General features: G+C 40.3%; 3 protein-coding genes across 4 annotated transcripts; 2 read left to right on the forward strand and 1 right to left on the reverse strand.

The window, feature by feature from the left end:
* The first annotated feature begins 93 nt into the window (after positions 1-93).
* Positions 94-6,279, forward strand: LOC118424138. Its single transcript, XM_035832650.1, has 9 exons — positions 94-753; positions 1,555-1,708; positions 1,963-2,138; positions 2,971-3,103; positions 3,444-3,546; positions 4,083-4,305; positions 4,693-4,853; positions 5,212-5,301; positions 5,838-6,279. Exons 1-9 carry the CDS (start codon positions 502-504, stop codon positions 5,842-5,844), a joined length of 1,299 nt encoding a protein of 432 aa, XP_035688543.1. The 5' UTR covers positions 94-501; the 3' UTR covers positions 5,845-6,279.
* A 549-nt stretch (positions 6,280-6,828) lies between these two features.
* On the forward strand, positions 6,829-14,260 carry LOC118424139 (DBH-like monooxygenase protein 1). 2 transcript variants are annotated; one of them, XM_035832651.1, is made up of 8 exons: positions 10,200-10,375; positions 10,642-10,744; positions 10,978-11,144; positions 11,564-11,749; positions 12,019-12,078; positions 12,747-12,880; positions 13,212-13,389; positions 13,962-14,260. In XM_035832651.1, the coding sequence occupies exons 1-8, from the start codon at positions 10,310-10,312 to the stop codon at positions 14,142-14,144; spliced, it is 1,077 nt and encodes a 358-aa protein (XP_035688544.1). In that variant the 5' UTR covers positions 10,200-10,309; the 3' UTR covers positions 14,145-14,260. The 2 variants fall into 2 exon arrangements, with proteins under 2 accessions (XP_035688545.1, XP_035688544.1); XM_035832652.1 differs by lacking the exons at positions 11,564-11,749; positions 12,019-12,078; positions 12,747-12,880; positions 13,212-13,389; positions 13,962-14,260 and adding exons at positions 6,829-7,143; positions 8,071-8,217; positions 8,766-8,951; positions 9,703-9,789 and having other exon boundaries at positions 10,182-10,375; positions 10,978-11,091.
* A 925-nt stretch (positions 14,261-15,185) lies between these two features.
* On the reverse strand, positions 15,186-19,964 carry LOC118424440 (apolipoprotein D-like). Its single transcript, XM_035833005.1, has 5 exons — positions 19,799-19,964; positions 18,669-18,796; positions 18,172-18,293; positions 17,527-17,618; positions 15,186-15,574 (listed from the first exon to the last, which is right to left on the reverse strand). Exons 2-5 carry the CDS (start codon positions 18,786-18,788, stop codon positions 15,342-15,344), a joined length of 567 nt encoding a protein of 188 aa, XP_035688898.1. The 5' UTR covers positions 18,789-18,796; positions 19,799-19,964; the 3' UTR covers positions 15,186-15,341.
* Positions 19,965-20,769: the final 805 nt, after the last annotated feature.

Below are 20,769 nucleotides of genomic sequence, written 5' to 3' on the forward strand. Positions count from 1 at the left end.
AAGTTAGCGCAGGCCTCAAAGGCCCCCCCCCCCGTCTGAATAGGGTTAAGGAACACTTCTTGACACGCATTTCGAGATTTCCTTCCTACCTTTTCTGCCCACACTTTCTGACATGAACCTTTTGTTTGAAGTCAGAGGCTTGAGACACAAAGTAACGCCAGCATAGGTACGTCACCAGTTAAATGGTTGGTCAAGTTTGTTTTCGATAGCTTGGGAAACCACCTATGATGTCATCCCTCAAAATAAACGTGTGACCACATAGACACAACGGTCTTTTGCATTCACAAACATGACGTATGAGGAAACAGCAGTTGTTAACAACCCATAAGGGGTAGCGTTAAAGGTACAAACAAATTTAGGGGTTTCCGAGTTTTTTGTCCATATCAAGCGTTCTCTCTGAGAAAAATTTAGTTGTTTCGGGGCTAGACCGTAGTGTCTGGCATTGAAGGTTTTCCTCGAGACAACTTAGCAGTGTTTTCTTTACTACAAACTGTACAAAATATGAGCTCCGACAAGCTCAAGAACGGTGACATGGCCTTTGGTAGGCCCGTACATGTCGACCGACGGTCTCGTATTCGCTCGGCGGGAGTTCAGGCCGCCTGCACCGCCGCGGTGATCTTCAGCGTGGCGGCTCTTGTGGCAGTCCTGGTGCAGAACTGGTACATCAAGGAGCTTCATGATCGTGTCACCTCACTGGAGACCCTTACTAGAGACATGTCGTCTGTGATCAACAGCCAAATGGCGAATATTGGGGTATGTACATCACATGTTGTCACATATATTTACCTGTACAACTAATGTTAGTATCGGGCGTTGCTTACTAGAGTGTTCGGCTCGGAATATAGGTCCTGAGTTCGATCCCCACCATGCCCCCGACGTTGTGCCCTCGGGAAAGGCACTTAACACGACTTTCTTCACTTCACCCAGGTGTAAAAATGGGTACCTGGGTACCTTCTGCCTGTACCGTGTATGTGGCTCTCGTAATATAAATTACAAAACTTGTGCAGTGCCACATTGTCCTTTCCTGTACATGTAAAAAAGCAAATAGAAAAAAAAATGTTAATGTCTTGTTACGTCAAATTTCAACGTTTTCAGCCTAAAATTTTCTGAGAATCGAATTCATCTTAAAAGAAGTTCTCTCCCAGGTCTTGAATGTTTTCCTTGCTTTCTGACAGACTACACTATATGGGCGTTTTCGGACAGCCATTTTTTAAACGCATGGTCACGTATCACAAGTTAATCAAGTGGAATAGTTAGACAATGAGTATTCGGCTTAGTAGAACTAAGTGTTGCCCATCCCATATATCATGTACAGAGACCGTCGCTCCCATTATTATCATGTTTATTTTATTGGGAGACTGGTGTTGTCAGTTTTTCCATCCATAGTAACGTTGTTATTTTCAGATACGTAAATCACTTACACTGGGAGAAGGAATCTTAGCAATAAGAAGAAATATACATAAAAATCAGATGCCAAGAGGCAAAGATAGGTTTAAAATCTCTGTTATTGGGGTGGATTTGTATTCACTTTTTGTATTTGCATGTGTTTTCCAGTCAACTGACGCTGTATTTGGCCCCGAGGACATGTCACCCACTGAAAATGGCGCTGAGATGAAGAACAAATACCAGCCGTCTCCCTCAGCTGATACTACCGACCACGGGCACAGGGCGAGGAGAGCGGCCAACTCTGTAACCCTTCCGTTTGGAGGTACGCAACTAAATACCTCTGAGTCAGTAAAAAAATTGACGTATTGTTTTTGGTGTGCGTATTTGTTTGTTTCTTTGTGTGTCCGTGAGTGTCTGTCTTTCTGGGCATTCGTGGCCATAGCGAAATAATCTCTGACTGGATTGTTCTGATATTTGGTATGTAAGTTAGATGAACGGAAGTCAGGGTTGATGATGGACTTCCTGGAGCTATTTTCTCAGTGTTGATATCTTAGATACTATTACCACTTTGAATAGACTGTATGCAGGGGCCTCCCGGTAGAGATGGCCGTGATGGTATGCCAGGCCGAGACGTAGGGAAGGACCCACTGGACCGCCTGGACAGAGCGGGGCAGATGGCCGTGACGGCCGGGATGGTGTTCCTGGTACTCCAGGCATCGGGAACTGTTGCTGTAACTATACCAACTCTGAAGGTACTTTTTGTAGAAGTTTTATAGTCATGTTGATTTGATTATATAAAAATTTAGATGGCATTCTCTAAAACCACAAACCCGATGCGAGTGTGTGAAAAACAAATGTTTGACCAAAAAAGTGACTTGAGATGACTGAAAACACAGAGCAACAATAGATTCTTCGTTTTTTTCCTTCACATCTTCTCTCTCTCTCTCTCTCTCTCTTTCTCTCTCTCCCTCTCTCTCTCTCTCTATATATATATATTCATATATATATATATATATGATCTTGGAATTGACATTGCCATTCTATTACATTAGTAGATACTTTACGAATCATTTTCGTCTATGGCATATCTTTTTCTGGAAGCAACCGAAAATTAATGCGCAAGTGGATGTCATCCATATAATCAAATCAACATGGCCTTAGTCATGTCACGGTGTAGGTCAGAACCATATTACATAGGTATACTTTGCACAATAAAGAAATTTGTATATAGTGTTGTACATGTATCTGACATGATACATTCACACTTGTAACGTGCGTAACTTGTGCAGACACAAACATGACAAAACCTACGTACATAATGATATAGGCAATTTATGGTATCCACTAGGTCATCATCACCATTATATTGTGCTGTGTAATTCCATCAGTTTAGCCGACATGTCAGATACGATATGTTCAAATTTGATTTGTCTACATCCTATATTCTCCTACCCTGATGAAACTATTTTCATGTAATGTATATTACTCATTTCGATAGTTTACGTCGAGGAAAATTCGTTACAGGTCATAGTACCTAAATGGTACTTAACTACAGACACCTGTTTTACATTGAATCCAAGGTAGGGAAGGACCCGTTGGACCACCTGGACCGCCGGGACAGAGCGGAACGGCCGGGACGGCCGCGATGGTGTTCCTGGTTCCCCCGGCCCTGCCGGTCCACCCGGGAACTGCAGCTGTAGCAGTAACGACACCGAAGGTACAGATTTTTGTTTAGCAATTTTATAGTCCTTAGCCATGTCACCTCGTTTGAGAGAAGCATAAATAGATCTGCTCTGCACAATAAGGAAAACCATACTCTACAACATAGGTTTGTACATGTATCTTAAGATATCTTCACACCTGTAACGTAACTTGGGTATAGAAAAAACATCGCTAACACGTCAGATACGACGTGTACAACTTTTAAAGAAAAACTGTATGCCATAAACCCCTCAAAGACATACACTACAGACACTTTCTCTACATGACTCAAAGCCTATCATTTACATGCGAAAATGGTATTAACTCACCGCTTAAACCGATATGATCCCTTTCAGGCTACAAGACTATTACTGAGTACGGATCGGTGTGGGAGAGGTTCTGGTGGTGGAAGGCTAAATCAAGCTGGTCATCATCAATCACAGATGTGCTCCAACAAAGGTACGGGAGATCACGTTATTAATGTTTATCATGTAGCTTAGATTATAACCCAGCGTTAGTTGAATTGTTCGCAGAAAACAGATTTATGGATACCCATGCTAGATACGAAGTGAAGTATGAGAATCTAACTTTGGACGCCATTTTGAAATGTGCTCTCGCGAGAGAATATCAAAGTGATCGCGAGAGGGCCACGAAAGCTCGCGCGGAAACTACGGCTTGTATCTTGTTCAGCCTGGCACTCACAGTCATACAGAGTCCACTTGATAAAGTGTATAGTCCACGTGTGTCTTTAGAAAAGCTGCTTTGTGAAAAGTTTTTGAGGGAATTCTTTCCTACGACTACATTTCGTACTAAGTTCAGGCCGACTAAATGGTCTACTGAGACATAGAGCTATGGTTTTGCATGACAACTTACCAGTTCAACCTTCCAGCATGGCGGACAATATTTATATCGCAGTCACGTGGGTTCAAAGCCCCCATTATTGGTAAATTGACAAAATTTGGAATGCTTGACCGTTGACATTTGACTCTTTCCAGTTACGGAACATGCGACCCAGGAAGTGACTACTGTATGGGAAGGTTGCCGAGCGTGCTACAAGAGGACGGGACCGAGCTACTGGCCAAGGACAGCCGCGGGAACGTCTACAAGTGGGGGTTCGACTCCACCAACCCCACCGCTCACGCCGCCTGGCTGGCTTTCTACGGTCATCAGGAGACCCCTAGCGGACAGATTTATAACAACATGGCCTGGATGCCGTCTGTAGGTTGATGTTTGCCTATTAGGACGTCTATTATTTTTCCCTAGCAATCCCAACTAGACTCACATTTTAACGTCCAACAGTGAGATGTTGAACAAAAGCGATTTTTTTACTTGTCCCGTCCAATAGTTGTGGTCACAGGAAGGTTATGATATCCGCATCCAACCCCTGCTTTTCAGGCAGTGCTGTCTAATCTTTACATTCGGCCCCTTGTCTGAGCAGAGAAGGAGCCGAACTGCTCACATTTTCAGATGACGTCCACACTTCATTAATAAGAATAAGTCCTTTTTCTCTTATGTGTCAGAACAGTATTGAGCCTGTATCGTTTTTTTTTCTTCTCGACACCCCTAAGACGTATCGCTGGGGCAATTTCTTGTAATCACTTGTAGGTTCTTGCTGGAACTGGTCCATCACAACCTCAGGTCAGCTTCATGTACCGTACCGAGAACGGAGTCAAGTCGCTGCTGTTGGGCGATGACAACTGTGACTGCTACTCAACGTTGAACATTGGCCATGGGATGTGTGATGCCGGCCACGACGCTAGATATGGGTAAGATTGGCGTTTGCATGTACTTACCCATTCATATGTTTTTATGCTGTTGGTGTGAATATGTGCGGTGTATGCGTATCTATGTGTATTATGCATTGTGTGTGCATATGTGTGTTTGTGTGCGCTCGAATATATGTGTCTGTGTGTGTATGTACCACGAATATGTGTGTGCATGTGCGGGCGTATATTTTGTGCATGTGCGTTTATGCATGTGCGTGGGGCATGACGTCAATTGTATAAAGCATATAAAGATCATATCGAAAACAATTAATATCAGACGAGATGAATAATTTCATCAGAAATATATGCCTTGTGGAACTTTTTATATAAATTTACATCGTTGTTTATTTGTCTCCAGACCACGGGGCCAGTACGGAGTGGACGCCTTGTATGACCCACACTGCAATGTACCAGTGCCCTCTATCGGACTGGAGCTGTACTTCAACAGGTTAAAATGTTGCTTCATCACATACCTTTCCTCTTTGTTCTCTGCCAGATCGATAGAAATGGAAAAATGCTATGCTTCTTGTTTCAGCACAAAACAATGGTCAATTAATAATGGCCTTTTGATGCTATGATGATTAAATCTAAGAGAAACAACAAAAAATATTCGGATTCTCTGCTGCCATTGCCATGGATAAAACAAATTATAAATTAGAATATGTAGAATCTAAGACGCAAATTCATCACAATTTTTACTTATTTACTAATCACTAGAGTTATCAATCTCTCATTTCAGTAGAATAGAAGATTGTATTTTTTTCTATTACGCCTTGTGTGTGGTTTATGCGCGATTTACAGTTTATTGAATTTCAAACATGAATTGGAAATATAGTTACTAGCGATTTGAAAAAAAATGGATTGGTCTAAATTATACAAAGACGCTTAGGAGTGGGCCTAATGTTCATGTTGCTATCACGTCATGCTCACTATACATCTTTTATCTACTGACAATTGTTTTATTTTTTTCTTTCTGTTCAAAAGGACCTGATGAAACCATCAGAACAAGAATGAAGATCAAGAAGCTTTCTACTGAAAGTGTGTCAGTCTCAAAATCACAACAGTCAAAAATTTATAGCATTATGATACATTGTATTTGATAATCATAAGTAGTGGGAAAGTGCTGAAAACTAGAAATCTCCATTTAAACTTTTGGCATTGGTGTAAAATAAGACAAAACTATTCATCATCATCACCATATAACAATACAAAATGATTATGTAGTACTATTGTTAATACTCAATTTGCGTAGTAAACTAACCTAACAAGTTTCAAAACCGCATTATGTATAGTGTTACAGATGTTTACTAGTACGTAACCGGGTGTTGTAGATCAAACAGACACGTTCTGTTATTCTTTGTTTGGGAGAGTCTCGGTCATAGGTGAAATGTGTTATACCGACTGGAAACTATGAAACTCACGAGCAATAAACAACCTTTGTTCTATAGAACGTTGACTAATCAATATTTCGGGTACAAAAATTCACTATGGGGGCCTAAACCTACATCACTTACTCATCGGATAAGAGATGATAGAGAGATATCAACCACTCAAGATCATAGCCGTAGCATGTCCAGAACACGAGATATCAAACCTGAAAGTTCCACTGTAGCACCGTAACAAGCCGCTAGGGGGAAAATCGAATCGTTTGCAGCTCTCGTCAAGACCTATCCGCATGCAGAATATCAATACAATTAATTTAGGCGTTCTCTTGATATGCTGGTCTGCTACACACACACACATACACACATACAAGTACTATCAAAAGCATAACATTCTCGGTGAAGGTAATAACAGTAAAATATAATATCGAAGGGACGACACCTTTTTGCTTGTGTATTTGTATATATTGTATGTCTTATTTGTACGAGCCCTGGAAGTCTGAGCTAAAGGGTTTGTCAATAAACACCAAGGCCCTCACAGTCAATCATCGGCATGTTATCCTGTTGTCTTGGAAACGCATACGTCATACATCAAATATTGCAGACTGATCTGATTAAGCTGTAGCAGTCGGTATGGCGAGAATATTTCAGAGTTTCTGTGTTCTAGTTCTGGTCTTGGTCCTTAATCATGAGGGGCAGACTGCAGGAGCCGATGATTTTACACATCATGAGACTCTTGACGAGGAGGGTAAGTTTCACCTGTTGAGTGTTTTGATGACGAACAGATCGAGTTCGAAGCCCACGTGCAGACGACAGGGTGGTTCGGCATGGGTCTGTCCCCGAACGGTGGCATGCCGGGATCCGACATCGTCATCGGCTGGGTAAAAGACGGGACTGCGTACCTAACGGTAAGTACCACAGCGTTAAGCTACTAAGTTTGGCATCAATCTGTTCATGCTGAACAACTATATAAGCGTTTCAGTAATGCAGATAATGATCATACGCAAGTGACCTAGGTCTGGCAGTTTCTTCCAGGGAACATTTGCCGAGTAATCAACATAAGAGCTTTCTAGGCGAAAATACATAATGCTGCATCAAGGAGGTTGAAAAGAGCCTTTTATAACACTTGAGAGTATTATGTTCTAGGTTTTTTTTTTGGTTTTGTAATTGTCGATTGTTCGAATTTAAGAACAAAATTAATTAATTAAAAAAAATATTTGTCGAATTCTGGCCAGGACACTGTAGTTCAAATCTGTTATTATGAATAAAAGATGACAATAGAAAGATGCATTATGGGTTTATAAGTGATGAAATGCATTTTAATGGATGACCTATATAAAAACAGACATTCTACTCTAAAAAGCAGACAAACAACCCTAAATGACCTACCAAATATCTGGTCAACGTCCTGTAGGCTTATTTGTACACACTACACAAAAACCTGCGTCAGCCAGTCCTTCACAGCATGTAAATATACATTAACTACAACGGTCAGTAAACTGTCACAGATTACTGTATGTCAATGATTTACTAACAAATCACGGGGTGCTTTCTCACCCATTCACCAGTTAGTGAAATTCATAATTCTATCTTCTAGTGAAAAAAATAGATAGAGGGGCTATATTTTAATACTTAACTGGTTAAATGCAGTGTCAATGAATGTTATGTTAACAGTAAAATGATATACCCTAGTACCCCTCTATCCCTTTTTTATCACTAGTCTTTTATTATTGCGATAAAGAACTTTTGAATTACCACGTTCTTCGTCCTTTATCTCTTTTGAGAACTTAACAAATATGACAAGTAGTCAAAAAACATTCTGTATTCTATTCCAGGACCGGTATGCTGACGCTAAGGCAGAACCCTCTGTGGACGAGAGTCAGGACTGGGAGCTAGTGTCTGGGTACGAGAACGGGACTCACACCGTCCTGAGGTTCAACAGGAAGCTGACGACGTGTGACGAGAATGATCGTGTAATCACTGTGAGTAGGAAATCAGATTTGAAGAAACTAGGGGCGGGTACCGGTACAGAAAATTCAGGTTCTGGTACGCTCCAGATGCAGAGGACTAGGTCCAGGTCCGGACCTGAACCAGGACCTGATTGTGAGTTGGCAATACTCAATAACAACATCTCGATACAAAGGAACCTGTTTTGTGAAGTATACAATATTTCCGTAAACAAGTGCCTCTATTAACTGTAGAAACTTGATAAAATGACTCTCAACTCTACTCTTCTTCGCTCTTGCTATTTTCTTGGACTAATTGGCCTCAAAACACGTGATGGCCTGTCGCCGGAGTGCGTTTATTTTCTAATCGGTCCGATTTGGCTAACATCAGATCTACTGATTTTTTTTTTCAGGTCCGGTTTTTCTAGACTGGTCCGACAAGAAAAAACGATTTGGTACCTGTACACCGTACCGGTAGCACCCCTAGAAGAAACAGCTTCAAATATATTATGTATCAATAGCAGTATCGTGAGTAGATAACATGTGTAAATACATACATGTGGACTAATGTTTGCCATATCCAGGAGGACACCTTGCGGGTGATATGGGCGTGGCATGACCAGGATCCTGAAGACGAGTCTGGGGTGAGCGGCCCCTCCTACCATGGGTCCAACAGGGGAGCCAGAGCCACACGTCTTCTAAGTAGGAAATACCCAGATCAGACAAACTCTGCAGGAACAACCTACACTGTTGATTTCATCATGAACAAAGTAAGGATTCTGTTTTTGCATGTTCCTCTGATATGTCTGAAATTTATGCAAAGCCCATTAATCACAACCCTATTAATAATGACAACAATGTCTGATGCGATTTCTGTTCTCAATCCATTCATCAATTGTCAATTCGTCAATAGCAATGCCAAAGACGTAAAAATGACGTCGTCCAAATTCAAAATATGCAACTTAAATTTTTAAAAATGTTTTTAACAAACATTTCCAAAAGACATTAAACGTTGACTAAAACTATCACTTCAGTTTTTTTAATGAAAATGTAGTGAAACCGAAATAAGTAATTTTTGTCAAAATTGCATTTCAGCAAATGGCTACTATAGCAACCAGAAAAGTATGAAAACGCTTTAAACTTTGTAAACGTATTGCCAAATAATTTTCTGGAAAAGTCACCGAATTCGGTGGCTCTAGCGTAAGCCTTCCAGACGTTATTAACATTCGACATTAAATTTGGCGTTGACCTCAAAAGTGACCACCCCCCTCCCTCGCCCCGTCGGAACATGGTTAACCTCTGGCGGCGGAATGGCGGCTAAGTTGCTTATAGTATCCCCCAAACACACACTTATTTGTTGTTCTAAAGTCCACTTGTTCGTGTCAACATTGCCACTAACGTCCATATTCTTAGAGACTTTCAGCAAACTATTGGAGATTACATGGATACATTATATGGAATACCAGCATTTTCGAACGTGTCTATTACACTTGACATATTTACAATTTTGTGTTTTCCCAGGTAAATGTTCCTGATTATCAAGACACGACGTACTGGTGCCAGGTGTTTGAGATGCCCAAACTGGTCGGTAAACACCACGTGATAAAGGTACATTCGTCCTATATTTCAACATGTTGGCAAAGGTGTGTTGTATGGTGTGCTTTAATCGATAACGTCTCATGCCTGTATTACTCAGGGTGTGCACTATCAATGAGCATCTTCCAAAATGTAATTTGATCCCCCCCAAAGCGTGTTTTAATGTAGATCATTTATTTATTTACTTTATTTGATTATCTATTTATCTATCCATTTATTTATCTATCTATTGATAAGTTCCCCTTTTCACGCCCTCCTGTTTCAGATGAAAGCTTGTGGAATTCTGACAGGATTGAGTGAGAAATTTTCGGCATCAGCGTGCTTTTCGGACCTGTCGTTATCCTGGGTAATCCGTAATATATCTATCTTACTTTTCATCAATTTATATATCTTTCTGACTTTAGGCTGAACCAATCATCCAGCCTGGGAACGAGGGTATGGTTCACCATTTTCTGGTCTACAACTGTAAGAAGAACCCGAACATGACCATTTGCCAGAGGAACATCCGGGACATGAGTGTTTTACTCCCAACATGCCTCGCGACTGGGGAGAATGTTATCAGGGAAGCATCCTTGTGGCATGGGCCATCGGTGGTGGGGTAAGAACCATTTTTCTTTTAAATTTTGTTTCGTAATGAGTGATTCAAGTCACCGATACATATTGTGACGACAGTGACAAGTCTTCAGTAGCTAGTGCAATTGCAAGCACTTGCTTAAATCAGATCCTGAATACATTCAGTTTACATGGCAACATTGGTAACGAACTAGGCAACCTGTTAACTGCGTTACCCTTTTTTTGCGCACCCATGCAGGTATATGTTACTTCCTGTTTAACAAATTATGGTCACTTCTATTTCGTTTTCAGAGTATCGTTTACCCAGAGCAGGTTGGTTACCCCATCGGTGGCGAGGACGACAGTGGCTTTGTGCTGATGGAAATGCACTACGACAACCCTATGTTGGTTTCAGGTCAGAGAGTTTAATAGAATGTTGTAAATTAATCGCCTCTTGGAAACGTTTCCAGGTCACATTTATCATTTCTCCTTCTATGAATACAACATCTTTGAAGTAACGTAACTGTGACATAAAAAACTATCCCCTTGTAGAATGATTACTTGCATCTCTACACTAAAAAGCATGATCTTTGCGACTACTGTTTTTCGTAATATGTGTCACACTAACATTTGAATTCCATGGCTTAGGCACCCATGACAGTTCAGGCATCAGGCTGATATACACGCCGGAAGTGAGGGAGAACGACATAGGAACCTTGGAGGTGGGAATGTTGGTAAACAAATACCACTTCATCCCACCGCACGTCAAGGAGTTTACATCGGCGGCATTCTGTAGCTCGCAGTGTATGAACGCGGTCAGTACACACGGAGAACACTACGGCTTTTGTCATGAGTTTTGTCATGAGTTTAAGCAATTCGCATACGGCATCTGACACCATTTGCAGTTTTGTTCTAAGAAAATATGTGAACTTTGAGTTACACGACAGTTCTCGATGTCTAAATAGTACGGACAAATTTACTTTCTTTTTTTCACTTAGAAACACCATGTATTTTATGCTCTATTTGCCCTTACACGTGAAACTGTCTAACAAAGCGAGGAGAAGTTGTACCTGTACATACGAAGTACTCATTAGACTTTGTATATGTAGTTAAGAATTCATATAACCTTTTGTACTTAGAACTAATTTATCATCTTGGCCTGTACTTAGCTTATAAGAACATAAAGGCATGCACAACAAATGTCTTCATTATATTCATGAGTGCTTTTCTCTAGTTCCTGGAGGAGCAGGGACAGCCCATCCACATCATAGGTGCAAGCCTCCATGCTCACTTACTGGGGGTTAAGCTGCACGCCAGGCTGATCCGTGACGGCGTGGAGACTGACATCGTACGGGACGACAATTACGACTTCGACCTGCAGTACATGATGATGTTGAAGGAGGAACTCACAATATACCCCGTGAGTTGCTCTAAAATTGCAAAAAAAAAAAGGAAAGTGATCTCTTTGACATTTTCACAAGAGGTTGCACAAGTAACCTACAAGTGCTGAGCCTTAACATACTCGTGCCGCCTTAGTTGTTTTCCTTGCACTTCTAGCAAAAGAACCAGTCTTAGTGATTAGAAGAAACGTCATTTTCTCATTTCAGATGTATTAGCTTGTTTTCGTCGCAACAAACTGTAAACCCACGACTACTCGTTCACTTTTGTCCTCTATGATTTACCCCCAAGGGAGACATTCTAATTACAGAGTGCGTCTACGATTCGTCACACAAAGATTCCATCGTGTATGTAAGTAGACATTTCCGTCTTCACCTCTTTTCTGCTGTTGTTCCTTGCTTGATCAAGGTGGTTACAAGAATCTTGAATCTAACCACCTTTAAAATGGATAAGCTTTTGCCAAAAAGAAAGATAAACAACAGATTTTAACAACAAATTCCAATACAAAGTTGCCTTAAGTTTCACACAAAGTTGTGGATCAACACTATGTAAGCCAACAGTTTATGTTTTTGGTTTGGCTATGGTGGGGAAATTGTGAATATAGATGGCATAAATGTTAAAATGTGAAAATCAGGACCATAAGTTGCATATTTGAAAATAACCTACTTGGTGCTAAGAGATGGGGGGAGGGGGCAGATGATCTACGAAAACCTGACCTAGTCTCGTGCTCTCTCGCGAGATCGAGACTAGTTCACTCTAAGTGAACAAGATGGACTGTCAGACATCGCAAATTTGGAGGTATGTACCTTGCCTTAAAAAACAGTCACTGTTGGAAGAAAATTTGTAGTCACTTTATTCATACTTGGCTGATGAACCTTTTAACGACTTGTGAATCAAGATCATAAAATAGTATTAATCAATTTCAAGTGAGGGCCATATATTATCAATAAGAAACAAAAAGACTTATATGATACTTTATCCATAATGTTTAGTGTTGAACTTTTTTTTTTCTTTTTCAGGGCGGTATCGGTACACCACAGGAGATGTGTGAGACCTTCTTCTGGTACTACCCGAGGTTCAACCTGAGTAGGTGCGATAGCATGGTAAACGTGATCAACACTGTCAGCTACGCGGGAGTTCAAGACTTCAAATTGTACGTATAAAGAATCAGCATTGCTCATCAACACGCTGTAGAGATAAATAGAAAATCATCATAGCTTTGCTTTTGATGCATACTGGACGTGTATTTTCTATTGCATTTAACTATGTAGTAGAGTTAACTATTGTGTGTGTTCACTCTCTCAATGTTGTAGTCAACAATTGTTTTTATCTTTTTTCTCTGCTGCCCTGGTTGGTTTCTGTGCCATGCCTATAAATGCATTACAGAGCTTAAACAAGTTTTCAATGCAATATTGCATCCTTTGTCTATCCGTACGGTTTTTCAATATATACGTCTAAATGTTTTGCCCATTTTGTGTTTACAGTGACGAAGTTTATGATATCGAAATAACGGCACCTGCACACATGGTCAACATGTCCTATGAGGAGGTCATGGAGGCCGTGCCCTGGACGAACGAGAACGGGAAGATTTTTTCTGACTACCTGATTAATTCAACCTTCTACTCGACTTGTCAGGGCAACCATCTTACTAAAATCGACACTGTAAGATCAACTATCTTTAAGAAATATTGAATATCAATTTATAGTGAACTACATTTTCATTAATAGACGATAACTAAATATCACATTTGTTTACTACTTTTGCGTGAATAACTTGCAGTCAAACCTGCCCAAGCGGCCACATCTTCTTAGAGACCACCTGGCCATTATGACCGATTTTTCTCGGTCCCGAAAATTTCCCCTTTGACGTAAGAATTAAACAACCTCTTTACAGCTACCACCTGGCCAACACGACAGCGACCGCCAAATATTGGGACCGAATCCCTGCCCGTAGCGACCGTCTTATTTTAAAATCTTGAGGTATCATCGATTTTCAATGATAAGTAGCGCGATTTTGTGCCGAATTCGGCCACAAGACCAAATCGACCGCTTTTGCCCGGTCCCCAGGGTGGACGTCTTGGACAGGTTTGACTTTACCATTGATTTTATGTATAACGTTACCTTTATGGAATATTTGGTTTTGTATCTAACATCTTATGAGACCCTACTTGAATTTCTTCTTCGTGATATCAGATTATCCTAACGTCTTTATCTTCTGGAATTGGGAAATACAGAATGCTTTGATTGGACGGGCCGACCGGTTTCCACGTGGAGTCAGGCGGCCTACAGAAGACATCTGCAGCCGGAGTTCCTCACCAACCTCTGACCCTGTTGGGGGCTCCACAGCATTACGGCCACGACTCGCTGCAGTTTATGCTTTCATCATTTACCTTTTGTCTCATGTAATTATGGGGTAAAAGTAGACCAATTTTGGCTGTGGACTCCATGTACGTTGGCCGTCAAATGGAAAACTATCAGTCCACGGGTATATTATGAAACAGTGGTCAAAAGAAATAAAGAATTTGCAATCTGACATGCATCAATGTTGTTATACATAAGTAGTTAAAGAACAGAAGCCACCTAAAGGTAGGTAAAATAGGTACAGATATGAAAAATATAGTACGTAGAGTACAGTACAATTGTGTCTAAAGTGGGAAAACCGTGTCGATAATCTGTAAACGCATAGACTTTCTGAATAATAATAATATTGGTACATACAATAAGACTGTAGTCTTGGAGTGACTTCTGTTCTGCTTGAAAGGAACACTAGCGTATCTAGCTACACGACATTTTGCAAGTTTTCAATAAAAAATTCTTCATTGGCAAAAGGGCAAGTTAACAAATTGAAACAATTACGCTCCCCGCCAACTACGTACTAGATTCTATAAACGTCACGGACAGAAAGACTTGACAGAAGGCAAACAGGAAAGAGAAGGAGAGATAAATCTGATATAATCTATCTCAAGATCTCACTGAATCTATTTAATAAATGACGTGCGTACCTCAATTTAAAAAAAAAAGTAGATACAGCCGATCGGAATTAAAGGTAAATATTTACCCGTGACAATACATCATTTTAATGAATCGATGTTTTGCATCAGTTGTTGATGGTTTCCAGTTTGCCATCCTTACAATAAAGGCTCCTGTGGAAAATATTGTTCACATGGAGTAATGGGAAATCTTTCCCAAATTATGAAGTGAAAAAATATTTGAACGGTTCTTTTAAAGCTCGTGTTCAAAGAAAAACAACCAGGCATAAAAAAGAAGAAAGAAAAGCTTATTTCTTTTTTAAAAAGGGTATTGAAAAGGAAAACACCTATTTCCAGTTCATAGTAGGGTCCCCCCTACAAAACATTTTGTTTATACCATGTTTACCATTGTTGTTTCTGTTATATAATTCTAAGTTCAGCAATCACCAAAAAAACGCTCTTCATGCAAACAAATGAAACGTGCATTTCTTTGAAATTGATTACTTTTATTTTTCCCTTGATCAGAACATTTCACCTGTGGCAACGTTTTATCGGTGTCGTACGGTTTAGTAAACCGTTGCTGTTAATACATAACATATTATAAACGTATTACGAACTATTTATGACGTACGGCAATTGACGTGATTACAGATCACATTTGTCTTCGTCTTGCACCGTATCAACCATCTTCGTAGCGTCAATCTTAAAATTATCTAACATTTGCAGGATTTTATCCTTGGTCTCTTCTTCAACTGTGCGTTCGCGTCCGAGAATCCACAGGAACTCTACCTTGTTGATGACGTAGTAGGAGCAGGAGTACACTACGGTGTAACTGTCGTAGTCTGTGTCCAACACCCAGTACTTACCCCAGGGTTGCCCTGGTAAATAAAAAAAAATTAGCCATAAATAAGAGGAACCTTTCAAGAGTGCTTATCTGATAATTAAGGGTTAATGACCCGCCCCGTGGTGTATATGATGTCATAACGCCTGGTCCTTTGCTATAACCACCGAATAAAACCACCAAGCTTTAACTTTTTGTTCTTGAGATGATTGCATATTTGTTTCCTCAACTCTTCCTTTGGATTACATAATTAAGGGTTAATGACCCGGCCCGAGGTGTATATAGTTCGCTCACTCGGTGGATTTATTCGGTGGTTATAGCAAAGGACCAGAGGACCAGGCGTTATGACACCATATATATACCGAGGAACAGGCGGGTCATTAACCCTATTATCAAACTGACCCATTTAACTGACAAATTCCTTTATAAAACATGCATCTTTTATTCAGTACATTGGATAAATTTGAACAGTGAATTTGAACAACATAAAACTTGTACGTGAAATGTCTTTCAGTTCCAAGGCTGGAAATAATAACAAAGTCGATTCATTATGTTACAAACGGTTGCACGCTCCGTACACTCGCCGAATCTCCAGTTCGTCGGGTTCGTTCGTATCAGGCGGTAAATTTCTGCCGGCTTTCCTGAGGCATTCCGGGATCCCTGTGCTTCACAGCTCTTGAGAATCTCGTTCACAACGAACTCAGACACGTCTTCCCCGAAGGAAGGTAGCATTTTGGTCCTCAAGCGCCATGACCGCTACTGGGGTTTACTGGTTCGAAAATGGCGGACCTTGTTGTCGTCTGCGGACCTTTTAACTTGACAGGGCGGGGGGTGCAAATAATTTTATTTTTCAATTTTCAGTGTAAGTTGTACATGATTTGGAATTGGATTTATTGTTTTAAATATTATAGGTAATTTAAGGTTGTTTTAAGTCGGAAAATGTTTTCCATGAACAAAGAAATGCGCACTACTGATGTTAATAGAGGGAGCCATCCTCCCTGCCATGGCTGTACTTATTCAGCTATCTTGGCAGATGGGCTATTCCTGGATATCTTATTCTGATTGGCTAGCGTCCTGTTTGTTTGTCCTTTTGATAGGTTGAAACTTTCAAAAGTCATTAATGCACACGTGCATTAATGAAAACAATTAATTCACGGCTGTTGATGATTTTCCATCTGTTGCGGCGTCATAACCATCATAAACTGGCCTTCTGATTGGTCCACGTCCCCTGGCTATATGATAATAAGTTATACAATACAAGCGATCGCGATGATGTCACGGTGACGCAGTGGTAGGCAAAGAACAGGTGCTTGGTAAATATTGAGCTTCCGTATTAACCAGTAATTTGATCTACTAATTTAAATGTAAATTTACTGACGTCCTCGTAGGCACGAGCCGTCGAATACCCCGGATATAAACAACAACAGTGATCGTACAGGAATCCAATAACGCATAGGTCTGATTGTTTGTGCTTTTTGGCCCTGCTACGTGTTTTTCCTTAATTGTTAGTTTACATTGAAGACCACGGCAAGGTGGGTGCCGGCTCCCCTAGCAACACGTAGCGACCGCTATTGATCCAAAGTTTCCTAAAATTTCCCAACATAGTTCGTTAACTGCATTATATACATACAACATTTGTGTCAAAATTATGTTCAAAAATATACGCCTAAATAATATAATCGTCAAAATTTAGCTGTGCTTATAATTCTTTTATCTTAATATCGGTGAGCTTTTTTTTTAATCCGTATTTCATGAAAATATCTCATGGGTTCGGAGCTCCATTTCCTGTTGAGACTTTTGCAAAATACTCTATACTGTAACTATATACTGCACATCACATCTGCTCGGAGATAAGAAACTGAACGCATTTCGTGATTCAGTCTACTGTCTATAGGCTGAAATGACGATAAAAAGGAGAACACTATTGACAAAGCCATTATAATCGTCGCTGAAACGGTACTCTTATAAAAAACACATAGTGAAACTTACATGAGGAGAACCTGACTTGTAAATGAGCGGGTACGTCGGAGTTGGGGTCGTCTCGGACCTCACCAATAACTGTATCGATAACGCCACCCTCCCTAAAGGGAAATAAAATAGTGTTGAAACATAATTTTACAAATACATGTAATATATCTTCTAAAACCCATCGTAGTGTACATATGCATATTACAGTGTTACTGATACTGTGTTACAGTGTTGTAATCACAAATAACAGTATTGTAGTTACAACTGTACATGTGACATAGTGGACAATGCCTACGAATGAATGAAACAGTCATGTTATGAATAACCTGGCATTCAGTACATTCTAACGTTGATCGACCAGAGTTTTTTTCGGGGAAGGAGAAGTGCTCCCCGCTAGGGTAGCTATAGTTGTAGCCTGATTCAGGTGGTAGGTGATTTTGACAAACCTTCTACAGTGTATAACTACTATCGGGCACTAAGAAATACCCCGGCGGCTGAAAGCTTCTCCTGCCCAGGAAAAAGTCTGAATATTCCACGGCAGATTGAATCCCAGGTTCCACGGAAAGTTGATCATAACATTTGGTTGTCTGCAAAACTAACTGTCAAACAAATATCAATTTCCTCACATCTTTTCCCCAAAATATCTAGAATCGGACAAAAACTTACTTTAACTGTGTATTGTTGACCCTGACGGTATTGTCGTCCTGTAGTGTGTACTGGGCAGTGCCACATTCCCCGTTCTGAAAACTGTTGGGATATTTGGAGATTTCGTACCAACGGCCCATGTACTGCAAGAAAATGGAAAAAAAAATCGGTTATCTGTTAGGTGATTAAAAAGACACATTGAAATAGAAGGAACTTCTCTGCGACGAGTACTTCATGTTCGTCATTGGTATCAAAGAAAATGTCATATCATTTCTAAACATGGCCTTTTCATTTATATCTTACTTTAATATGGCAGAATAGTAAGGTATGTACAAGTCTTATATATATATTTTTTTTTCTATTTGGAAAACACGTAGTTAATTCTTCACTAACGTCTGCTTAAATTGCCGACTTGTAAAAGAACATATCTACAGGCCAGGCGGTACTATCAAGCTCCTTTGTGAAAAATTAAATAAAACCAAACAGCACGTTTTAAGCATATAATAAAAGCCACTTACCGGTAGTAGTTGGAAGTTTTCCTTTGTTGTGACGTCTGGACACGGTCCGCCGAACCATGTGATAATCTGTGCTTCAGCCAGAGTTATACAGGCTATGGTTGTTAGGACGAGGGGAATCATCTTGTCGTCTGTGGAACATGAGAAACTGTTCAGACATGTAACAGCAATGTTTGCTCTCCATTTTGTGCAGTACCTTGGCGAAATTCCCCTGCGTCGGACTTTGTCCATTAGAGTGTAGGCTGAAGTACCCACCAATACGTATTATAACACCGATGAAAACCTCAATATAACTAGAAATTTAACAACACAATCCACCTACGGGAGTTTCTGTTTTGTACAACACCTGTCCGATTTAGACATCATTTTCGGAGTCATTTTGAACCGAGTCGGCCCCAAGGTAACTTAAATCCATGGAGTCGACTTAGGGTTCTGTAAACACCTTTTTTTAGGATAATAGAGTACATTTTCCAAGCGTCAAGAAGTGACTCATATCGCTCAGTGTGGCCAAGTTGCGCCTTTTACTATGTGTTTAGTATAAACACACACGTAGGCGACTCCAAATTGACTAGTATGCTTCACTCAAGGGTCTTACGCCAATAACCGAAGTTATTTCGCGTCATCTTAGAAGATTGATATCGATAGTGCAATTTTCAGTTGCCTCAGCCTCAGAAAGCAGCAAATGATATTATTTTTGTTTTTTTCTGCAAGCATTTTCTGATTTGCACGGTTAGCCATAGTCACCGATCATTGCGGTTCAAAAGAGCTATGGAAATTTCCCCAAATATTGGACCTATAAATCTACATTGTCTGTCTTCCCTGTTACGAGCAGTGGAAGAATACATCTTCACTAAGCTTAATATTTGGTTCTATATATCTTTCTCGTAAAACACATTTCAATCATGTGACCAAACCTAGCCTAATGCGTTTCGGCTCTCTGTATACTAGAGATGCTTAACCTTTTAAAAACAAAATAACGTTCCGTATGAATGCTCAAATACTGAATTGCATTTAGCTTGCGTCTACAAATTAATCTAACCATGCAATAAGGGTTATTCTATAGTCTTTACAAAAGGAACGCAATGTAGTCAATAAGAGGAGTATTAAAAACATATTTGGAAGATTTCTCTTACCTGATGTGTCTGCTGACGAGGTTTAGGACGTAGCTAGAGTGAAGTGGTCTGCTTTATCTTACTTATATAGCTAAGAATTACGAAACATTGCTGTTATCAGCTTTACATAATCAGATTGTTACGTAACTTGTTCTTTAGTTGTGTAAGGCGATGGGAAGGAACATCTGTTATATCTATTTACTTTCTTCAAACTGATAGGATATGCATATCCGTATTGACATATTTAAGCACGCGGAGGCACACGTTTGACCCAATTCTCTGAATAATACTGCGTGAACTGACCTGAACTGAACTATACTGCGTTTTTATTCATTCAAAACTACAGTCAAACCTGTCCAAGACGACCACCCTGTGCACCGGGCAAAAGCGGTCGATTTGGTTAGGTGGTTGGATAGAAGAGTATCGACTCACGACATGCCCGATGCATAGTTTGAATGGTTTCCGTTGTGTTTAATGGAAAATAGCAAGCGCACGCACGTGCATCCGCCGCCATCTTTATTTTGAACATAACATCGTAATGGAAGTCAAAATCCGACGCAAACTGGCCGAATTCGGCACAAAATCGCGCTAGTTATCATAGAAAATCGATGACACCTCAAGGTTTAAAAATGACGTGGGCAGGGAATTGGTCCTCGTCACGGTCGCATTGGCCAGGTAGTCGTTGTGAAGAGGTCCCTTAATGGGGAAAATTTTTGGGACCGAGAAAAAGAGGTCGTATTGTCGTATTGGCCAGGTGGTCGATAAGAAGAGGTAGTCGCTTTGGCAGGTTTGACTGTATTTTTTTTTATTCAAATTTGCTGTATTCAAATTTGTTTTGAAATTTGCTGTATTCTCGCCACAGATTAATGATAAAAATTACTACTTCTACCCAGTGACAAAATTAAAATCCAGACCCATAATGGGCACAGCTACTTGGCATTTACAACGCTATTTTCTTATGAGAACATTGCTGAAGATCCAGCTCAAGTTTG

The sequence above is a fragment of the Branchiostoma floridae genome, chromosome 10 (genome assembly GCF_000003815.2).
Source record: "Branchiostoma floridae strain S238N-H82 chromosome 10, Bfl_VNyyK, whole genome shotgun sequence".
NCBI classification, from domain to species: Eukaryota; Metazoa; Chordata; class Leptocardii; order Amphioxiformes; family Branchiostomatidae; genus Branchiostoma; species Branchiostoma floridae.